The sequence below is a fragment of the Cryptotermes secundus genome, unplaced genomic scaffold (genome assembly GCF_002891405.2).
Source record: "Cryptotermes secundus unplaced genomic scaffold, Csec_1.0 scaffold92, whole genome shotgun sequence".
In the NCBI taxonomy this organism is placed as follows: domain Eukaryota; kingdom Metazoa; phylum Arthropoda; class Insecta; order Blattodea; family Kalotermitidae; genus Cryptotermes; species Cryptotermes secundus.
The window spans coordinates 1968171-1978630 of record NW_019728498.1 but is presented as its reverse complement, the minus strand read 5'-3'; the positions used below and the strand labels follow the sequence as shown (position 1 = coordinate 1978630).

Genomic DNA, 10460 nt, shown 5'->3' with positions numbered 1-10460 from the left:
GAAACATATAAGGGTTGATAGGTTTTCACGTAGTAAAACTTATATGTCACACTGGACGGAGTGATTTGTATTTGTAATTGTTAGTGTGACGGACCAGAATGAAACAAATAAAAAAAAATCAGTTTATTGTTTTATTGCACATGCAAATAATAATAACACTAACAATTATACTATATTTAAAAATCGTTTGGGTAGAACATTCCTGGCTCCGAATACGTCAACATCCCTGCAGACAACATTAGCACCTGCTGTACATCTAGCAGAGGGACAATTTTTAGATGAGGAGCAAACATTGAACAATACAAAATCTCTGATATACCGAGCAGGAACTCGGAGACCAACAATTTCCAGAACAGAAGGGCAGAATTTCGAGCCAAAATAAACTTGAATAAGAAAGAGAGCATCGAGGCGATGTCTCCCAGTACGTAAAGTATGCAATTTTAACTCCTCAAGAGCAAGAGAATAATTGTAATGAAGCTGAGGAAAGAAACGATTAAAACAAAGGGCCGCAAACCTCTGCTGGATGCGTTCCAGCTTGTTGGCATCAGTTGACGTAATCGAATTCCAGACTACGGCCGCATATTCAAGCTTAAATCTAACTACTGCAGTGTACAATCTGAGCATACAGTCTAGAGATGAGAAATTGAAAGTAATGCTACGAACTAGACACAACAGTTTAGCACAGTGAGAGAAAATGTAATTGACCTGGTCATGGAAATATCTTATATAGAGTACAACCCCACCAGCCACTATGCAGTGAGGGATTTTTTTTTTCCTTGGCACTGCAGCCCCAGTGGGCCTAGGCGTACCTCCATGAAATTCTCCGTTCACAGTGAGGGAATATATACACTGTATATTCATATTTAGTACAGTTAATCTTTCAACAAGTAGAAAGGACCGCCATATTATACGATTAAGAGTAACAGTTTTGATTCCAAACATATCAGCGTCCCTACAAACAACATTAGCAGCTCAAGAGCGTCTAGCAGGGGTAGCATTTTCGTTTGAACAGCAAACACTGAGACGATACAAATTTTTGAAATACTGAATAGGACCTCAAACCAACAGTTTCCGAAACAGAAGGACAGGATTTCGAACCAAGTGCCCCAAAATGACACCTCCTCTTACGTAAGGTGTATAGTCTTTACTGCTGTGACGTATAAGCATACCTGTAACGGATCGATTAAGTCAGAGGGCTGCAAATATCGATTGATAGCGCTTCAGTTTTTTGACACCAGTAGAAGTAGTTGAATCTCAAACAACGGACGCGTATTAAAGCCTAGATCTAACTAGAGTAAAATAAAATATTGCGACATGACGCCTGAAAGCCCTAATCTGCCCGTCTGCTGGGGCGGCGGGCTTCACTAAGCACGTTCCTGTGTAAACACGGAAGGCGCCGCTGTTGGACGGCGAAATGTTGTAACACTTTTCCACAGCAACGAATACAACTGACGAAGCAATGCATTGCATACAGAGTCACGTCGATTCCTAGGCAACGAATACAGAATCGTTTCCCTTCATTCGGCAACGGACCTCCGAAGCAGAGCAACAGTGGAAAACGCGATAACTCCACTGTTGAAGGCGATGATCTCAGGGAGAGAACTGACCAACAGAAGGCAGAAGAGGGCAGAACATAGAAGGCGGAATCTGAAGTCAGACGCGAAATCTTTAGTTTAAGTGGTGTTGTCTTTCATATAGAATATTTATATTACAGTTCCGTCAACAATGCAACCACTTTATTCCTTAAAATTTTAACTGTTTACAACATGTTCCATTCCCAACCGTCCATCATTAGGTTCTTCAATTCTTCAAAACTATTACCTGCATTGAATACCTGCAGGTAACAGTTTTGGCCAATTGAAACTTTTAAGGAATAAAGTGGTCGTATTGTTAAAGGAACTGTAATATAAATATTCTATGCGAATGTTTTAGAAATACAACAGAACGTTTAATTACAATATGACGTCGTTGTTCGTAGTTACGAAGTGTTAGAGTTAGAGTAAGATTGTATTACAACTAATTGTAGTTCCGGATAGTGAATATCCAATAAATCGATTCATCTAATCCGGAACCCATTAATAACCTATCGGTTTACTAGGATACGTGACATTAAGTAATAAAATGAAGGGATGAGCAGGATAAAGTTATCTTGCGAAGTAGACAAATATGCAGTTGACAGTTTGGTACATGTGTTCGCAGTGGTACTACTACGTGAGACAGAGAGACAAATCAGAGGAGTGGAAATGTCAGCCTCACACATGGATGTCCCCTGAGCTTGAACGCCACGAGATCTTGCTAGGATCCTTAAGCCTTTTTGTGGTTAGCTCCATTTCTTCTGTACTTTCCTGTTACATTAGCAATGGCGGCTGGTCCAGAATCTACTACCAGTTCGATGAATACACCTGGATTTGGTGGTTTCTTCAGTGGCCAGTCATATTCATTTTTCAGGTAAGGAATTATATTAGGGTGTTAAAAGTCGGTTCGAGGTGCAGTTTTAGTCCGACATTTCAGATTTCCCCGTGATGGCACATTAATTTTGCAACAGAACATAAGGGAACAATATTCAGCCTTTGTAACCTACACGGATCTATAATTTAACCAGTCCCAGGGACAGATCAAGGATAGACCACTGTCAACGGAAGAAACACGCTTGGATGCTATATATATATATGCTCGTACTTCTGATGACGATATTATAAGTGTCGAAAAATGTCTGGACAATCATGAATTTAAACAGATTTCAAAATTTTATGTTATTATTGACTGTATTGTGACAGTAAACATTGTTATGGCCAGTTACAACTGGCCGTCTGTCACTTCTCACACACTGAACCCACCCCCTTGTCCGAAATTTTTCTTCTGCGCATTCAAGGTTACTCTTGGCCTTGTTCGAAGTTACGTGACACTTGCTATAATTACACTTCAGTTCTTCTTTCTCTTTTCCAGGACTATGGGACTTACTGGTTTCACAGAACCTACCATACGCCTTTCCTCTACAAGCACTTTCACAAAATGCACCACAAATACAAGCAGCCCACTGCATTCTCTGTTACGGCAATCCATCCACTGGAGATAATGCATGGGCAAGTGATCCTCATACTCCCCATCTTTTTAATTCCTGTTCACTTTGGTAAGTGGTTCATTCATGTTTAGTGTTATCTCATGTTTACTTACTGACTCACTCATGGAGCTGAGACCTTCTGCAGGAGCCGCCAATTCTGCAGCTACTCAAGAATCTCCCAGCATTTATGGAACCCCAAGGTTCATTACTGTGTTCACAAGAGTCCTCCACTGATCCCTATCCTCAGCCAGATCAATCCAATCCATACCATTCCATCCTATCTCTCTAAGATCCATTTTAATATTGTCCACTCACCTACGCCTTGGTCTTCCCTGTTGTCTCTTTCTCTCTGGCTTTCCCACCAATATCCTTTATGCATTCCTCGTCCCCCCATTCGTGCTACATGCCCTGCCCACCTCATTCTCCTTCACTTGATCATCCTAATTATACTTAGAGAAGAGTACAAGTTATGAAGCTCCTCATCATGCAGTTTTCTCCAACCTCCTGTCACATCATCTTTCTTCGGTCCAAATATTCTCCTCAACACCCTGGTCTCAAACACCCTCAGTCTATGTTCCTCCCTTAATGTCAGAGACCAAGTTTCACACCCATACAGAACCACAGGCAAAATTATAGTTTTGTGTATTCTAATGTTTATGTTTTTGGACAGCAGACGAGAAGGCAAAAGCTTCTGGACTGAATGGTAACAAGCATTACCCGAGTTCAATCTCCTTTTAATTTCCTCCTGAATCAGGTTTCGAACTGTTATCATTGTTCCCAAATATCCGAACTGTGCCACATTTTCAAAACATCTGTTTCCTATCTTTATGTCATGATTTTGCCCTGCATTTTGGTGACGAGACAGTAACATATACTTAGTTTTCTCTGTGTTTACTTCAAGACCAACCTCTTTACTTGAGTCAATTAAAGTTTGTATGTTTTTCTTTATGGTATCTATATTATCACCCAGTAGATTCATATCATCGGTGTAGACCAACAGCTGATGTGTCCCGTTTAATTTCAGTCCCACGTGGTTTCCCTGGACCTTCCTAATTGCATATTCTAAGGCAAAGTTGAAAAGAATTGGCGATAAAGCATCTCCTTGTCTTAGACCTTTCTGGATAGTAAATTTATCAGACAAATGTTTACCTACACAGACTTTACTATACGTTTCGTTTAAACACATTTTAATCAGCCCGAGTAATTTCATGGGTATCCCAAACTCTATCAGAATATTGTACAATACTTACCTCCTAACTGAATAATAGACTTTTTTGAAGTTTATGAATAGCTGATGAACTGTCTCATTGATCCCCCATTTTTTCTCCAATATCTGACGAATGCAAAAGGTCTCATCTGTAGTTGATCTGTTACGTCGAAACCCACACTGATGATCCCCAATAATTTCATCTATACGGTATATGGACTTAACCTTGAGAGAAGAGAATTTGATAAAATTTTATATGCGGTTGATAGAAGTGATATCCCCCGATAATTACTACAGTCAGTTTTATCACCCTTCTTGTGAACTGGTAAAATAATAGACTCCTTCCACTGATCAGGCAATTTTTCCTTATGCCAAATAGAAGTAATTAGATTGTGGATATTAGAACGTGATATTTCGCCTCCTGCTTGATCTGCCGGAATTTGATCACTACCTGGCGCTTTTTATACCGTTTCAAATGTGCAATTAGCACTTTCAATCTCAAAAGGGTTAGGATCAGGTACATATGGCTCATCTGTATGGATTTCTGTCTGCCTAACATCACTTTATTTTTTTCCTTGGCACTACAGCCCCAGTGGGCCTAGGCCTACCTCCATGAACTTCTCCGTTCACTTCGGTTTTTCTAGATCTTACACATTCGGTAGGACTCCTTGGGCGGGTGATCAGCTCGTCTCAAGGCCTCTACCTGTACACAAACACAGAAAAACGCAAACAAACATCCATGCCCTGAGTGGGATTCGAACCCACGATCCCGGCTTCCGAGCGAGCGAAGATAGTGCACGCTTTAGACCGCTCGGCTACCGTGACCGGCTAAAGATAAGGCAATACAAAATCCAAACAGAGCACAAAACCTCATCGCGAGTTAAGACACACAAGCTTTTACCCGAGGACAGAGACAGAGTCCAGTCTCTGAAACACTATTTTTTAAATGAAAAACATGATGTAAAATGTCCAAAATAGTCAATAATTTCATTAATATACCATCGTCAAAACTTTTAGATCTTATGTACAAACACTGTTTCACTTTACGTAAAACGTTCTGAATAAGCCTCTAAGACTCCTGTTTTGTCCTGCAAATATTCGTATTTTGACACTGCTTTAGTAGGTGCGTTTTATTTAACATTCACTCCATCTCATTTCAGTGTCCTTTTCCGTTATAATACTGTACATATACTACTTCGGCATCATCGACCATTCTGGAATAAACTTCAAAGCATATTGGTGGCAACCATGGCAACCAGACGCCATATTTCACGATAATCATCACCAGTACTTCCATGTCAACTTCGGTTTCAACTGCGACTTTTGGGACAAGGTTAGTTAAAGAACTGTATTTTTATCACAAACTTCAACGTTTGAAGTGACAAACACTTCACTCTTAATGAAGACGTTGCAGTGTTTAACGACAGACAAATATCAACCTGTCACGTATTAACATTAATTACTGCGCAGTCATAATAAAGCAGCGTAAAAGGACTGCTGATGTCAAGTCTGATGTATCATCAATGATCGAGCAATAACAATCTAGGAGCTTTCTTAAAAATTATGACATAAACAACAAATATAGTGTTAGTCACGTGATAATTATTGAAAAAACAACAACAATAAAATACTTCGTGTTTTTAATCCGCAAGCCAACTATACCGACCATTTTAATATTGTCCACCCACATACGCCTTGGTCGACAATATTAAAATGGATCTTAGAGAGATAGGATGGGATGGTTTGGATTGGATTGATCTGGCTCAGGATAGGGACCAGTGGAGGGCTCTTATGAACACGGTAATGAACCTTCGGGTTTCATAAAATGCTGGGAAATTCTTGAGTAGCTGCAGATTTGGCTTCTCCTCAAGAAGGGCTCAGTTCCATGAGTAAGTAAGTAAGTAATATGAAATTCAAAGACCGTCTATTTGGCTTAGTGGTCAGAGTTCCTGGTTACAGATCCAGAGATCCCGGGTTCGATTCCCGGTGCTACCGGATTTTCTGGGAATTAATGGGTCTGGAACAGGTCCAGTCAGCCTCATGAGGATAACCGAGGAGCTACTTTAATTGAAAAATAGTGGCTCCGGTTTAGAACACCGAGATTAACGGCCATAGGGATCCGTTGCGCTGACCGCACGGTACCCCTCTATCCGCTAAAGTTGGCACTGACTTCGCAGATTAGAGGTGGTCGCTCGGTCGGTATAGTTCGCTTGCGGTCTAAAGCAACCAAGGTTTTTTTTTATAGGAAGTTCAAAACAGAATCGTTAGTTTTGATAGTTAGTTAAAATACTCTTCCATAAAATTTTTTCACCAATGTAAATTTAAAATTGTGCAATTATGTTGGTTTAGTAAGCAGACTCTCCAAATCTTGTACCAACACGCATGAATAAATTAATTACATTTCTGCTCTACATTCAATTAGGCCTATTTATAAACTTAGCATTTATTTGTGAAAAGCATATTTTCTCTATGTATTACATACTATAATATTTTGATACTTACAACAAAAAAACAAACAAAGAAACTTTCCTCCGAAACGTCGGTTAATACAATTTCTACACAGCGCCACATCCCAGAAGAAGGCTTTCTTCATAGTCACCGCCGTGAAAATCACAAATCTTACATAAGTGGTTTTAGTCCACAAGCCGACTATACCGACCGAGCGTTCGCCGCTTGTCGGTGAAGTTACTGCCAAGTTTAGCGGATAGAGGGTGCTGCGTGGTCAGCGCAACGAATCCCCACGGCCGTTAATTTCGGCTTTCTAGTCCGGAGCTGCTATTTTCTTGAAATATCTCCTCAATTATCATCACTAGTCTGAGTGGACCCCGTTCTAGACCCACTACTTCCCAGAAAACCTGGCTGCGACGGGGCTCGAACCCGGATTTCTGGATATTTAGCCAGGTACTCTGACCACTAGACCACAGTTGTGATATAATATTTTGATACGTTTCCTAATATTGTATTTGATACATACTCGACAGCATTAGACTTCCCTGAATTCGGTTAATATTTCACATACACACCTTTCCAAACTCAGCGCATTATTGACTTTGACAGAGCAATACGAGGTACAGTCTTAAGAAATTTGTATAAAAATCCGCCATATACATATATTAAAACATGTGAGATATGTAAAACCAAAAGTTAAATTTAGAGTAAAATAATTTCTAAATAATAAACATATTATTAATTAATTATTATTTTTAATTATCATTTGTTCTTTTATTTTTAAGTGTTTTGCTGTCGTTTCTATCTTCTTATTCGTTCTAACTTTTTAATTGGTCTCTGGGCTGTTAAGTTTGCACATAAATAAATAAGAATTGAATTGAATTTATTTGAGTTTAAAAATGACTTAACAACATATTCCTCCTGTTCACCTTGAGTAACTAATTATACAATGATGCTCGTGGTATCCAGAATTTATGTGACAAATGTAGTCTACTGGAGGCCGTTAAACTCACGTGCAATTCAATCACGGTGCTACAGCACGTAACACAACAGAATTCCAAAGACGTTGCTGTTTTCCAGAGTTCACACTCTTCGAATCTGCGGTGCGGTAATGAAGCTCCTATCCCATAATGAAGAGTTATTTAGTCTCTTAAGATTAATTACCTGTTATCCCCTATGGATGTGAAAACTCATCTTCTGCCTTCGTGGAAAAATAGAGATTTTGGGCGGTCTCAAACAGAGTGGTCATGAGAAAATCTAGAAATACGTAAGAGAGAGAACATCCAGAAGACTAGAGAGTATTGCGTAATGAGCTTAATTGTATTGACTGTTTACCAGACTAATTAGGGAGGTCAGACCAAGGAGGGTGAAAGAGGCTGAACAAGTTGTGAGAATTGGAAAAAGGAGAAATCAACACAAAATTTTAGTTGGGAAAACAAAAAAAAAAATAATTGAGAAAAATAGGCGTGAATGGGCAATAATTTTTAATTGGATATTAGAAAGGAAAGGGAGGTTGTACACAGGATTTATCTGGCTCAGGATAGGGACAAGTGGTGGGCTCTTGTGGAAATTCCATTAAACCTTCGCGTTCCATGAAAGGTGGGAGAGTTTTGACCAATTGAATGATTATTATCTTCTCAGGAATGAACTTGGTCCACTGAGTTAAATAATTTTCATGTTCAGTTGTGAATGACTACTGTTGTTATTAGAATAATTATCTTTATTTAGATATGAATAATTATTGTCATTACAATGATTTATTTTGAGACGTGAATAATTACTGTTATGATAATAATTATTTATCTTCAGATGTAAATGATTGTTATCGCTACAATAATTCTGGAAGGACTCCTTTAAAGTTTCAAATTTGTATCTGTTAATATATCTTTGTTTCTTAGCTACATGGCACGTACAGAAAAAAGGATCGTATATACCATGAGGATGTGTACTACGGACAGGGAAAAGCGATACACGAAGCAACTGAAGAAGAACTGAAGAAAGATTTGCAGGAGAGAGAATCGGAAAATCCTTTGGCTCACAGAAATAATGTAATGGAGTTCAGACTTACAGAAGAAGATCTCAAGAAGCATAGTTAAGCCTATAGACGGACAAGATATTATTTGTGACATTAACAGTGCATCGAATTTTTTCTTATAGTTTCCCTCGACTAGACGAATTCCTGTTTCGTGAATGGTGAGACAATATTTATTTAGCCCACATAGTTTTTGTATTTTCGTTAACACATTATACTTACTGACGTACTTATGGAGCTGAACCCTTCTGGAGGAGACGCCATCACCGTGTTCACAAGAGCCCTCAACTGGTCCATATTATTAGCCAGATCTATCCAATCTATACCATCCCATCCTATCTCTCTAAGATCCGTTCTAATATTGTCCACCCACCTACGCCTTGGTCTTCCCTGTGGTCTCTTTCCTTCTGGCTTTCCCACCAGTATCCTATACGCATTCCTCGTCTCCGCATTCGTGCTACATGACCTGCCCACCTCATCCTCCTTGACTTGATCATTCTAATTGTACTTGGAGAAGGGTACAAGTTATGAAGCTCCTCATCACCCAGTTTTCTCCAACCTCTGTCACTTCATCACTCTTCGGTCCAAATATTCTCCTCAACAAACTGTTCTCAGACACCCTAAGTCTATGTTCCTCCCTTAATGTCAGAGACAAAGTTTCACACCCATACAGAACCACAGGCAAAATATCTTTCACTTCCGAGCGTTTCAGGCTCTGTAGTATAGTTTTAAACATCCAGTGTAATAACATACTCGTTGGTAATATTAAGGGATTTAATGGCAGCTTGGAGCGAGGCAGAGAGGTTCAGAATCAGCACCTGAGTTAGAACAAGCTCAGGTGCACTGTAGCAGAGACGTCGCTGATAAGGCAGAAAGCAGTTTGGCACTGTACATATAAATATGGTAAGTGTGACAGTGGGAAACATTGAAATGAGTAATGGGAATCATTCGGGTCTGTTTTAAAATAAGCCCCGAAATATACCAACAAAACTGAACCAGTGCTTCAGTCGCCTAATGAACCCCCATATATTCTCGTCTTTAGCGTCCTGAAAGGAGGTCAAGGGAATTTATATATACAGAATGCTCAAAAATTCATTTGCTGGTTAGTAAATTCGCCTTCTTCTTATTCTCCTTCTTCTTCCTCCACATTTCGCATTAGGCTGTCTGACCTGTGTCCCACCAGGAATAATATGGAACAATATGGACAATTTGTAGGACTCCTTGGACGGGGATCAGCCTGTCGCAAGGCGCTACCTACACAGGACAACACAAACACATAAGAATTGCGGACAAATATCCATGTCCCGAGTGGAATTTGAATCCACGTTCCCAGGCTCCTACCGGGGGAAGAAATTTCATGCCTTAGAACACGCGGTCAATCTGATCGGCTGGTTGGTAAATGTACATAAATTTACGATATATATTTCTTTCTTATCAGCTGAATTTACAAACATTTTTTGAAATATGATCTTTCATGCTAAATGTACAGCACACATGGATGATGTACCGTTATAAAAATTGACTTGCATAATTAACATCATACATCAAAGGAGAATGTTTTCGTTTAACTGGCTTTTGGATCACTCCAAATAATAAAACAACAGTGAGCCGACCACTTCGTTTCTAATATCAACTCTAATATTATTAACCATTACAGTTCATATTGGTAATTACGAGTTATGAAGCACTTCTAAAGTGTGTTCAATATGTTC

General features: G+C 39.3%; 1 protein-coding gene across 1 annotated transcript in view; it reads left to right on the top strand.

Moving 5' to 3' along the window:
* The window catches only part of LOC111865150 (delta(7)-sterol 5(6)-desaturase), an 18824-nt gene extending 9798 nt beyond the window's left edge, over positions 1 to 9026 (top strand). Inside the window, exons 3-6 of the mRNA XM_023852921.2 lie at positions 2200 to 2448; positions 2947 to 3130; positions 5429 to 5601; positions 8615 to 9026. Of these exons, the coding sequence (XP_023708689.1) occupies positions 2200 to 2448; positions 2947 to 3130; positions 5429 to 5601; positions 8615 to 8812 (804 nt within the window). The 3' untranslated portion in view covers positions 8813 to 9026. The remainder of the gene's footprint in view (positions 1 to 2199; positions 2449 to 2946; positions 3131 to 5428; positions 5602 to 8614) is intronic.
* The last annotated feature ends 1434 nt before the right edge of the window (positions 9027 to 10460 follow it).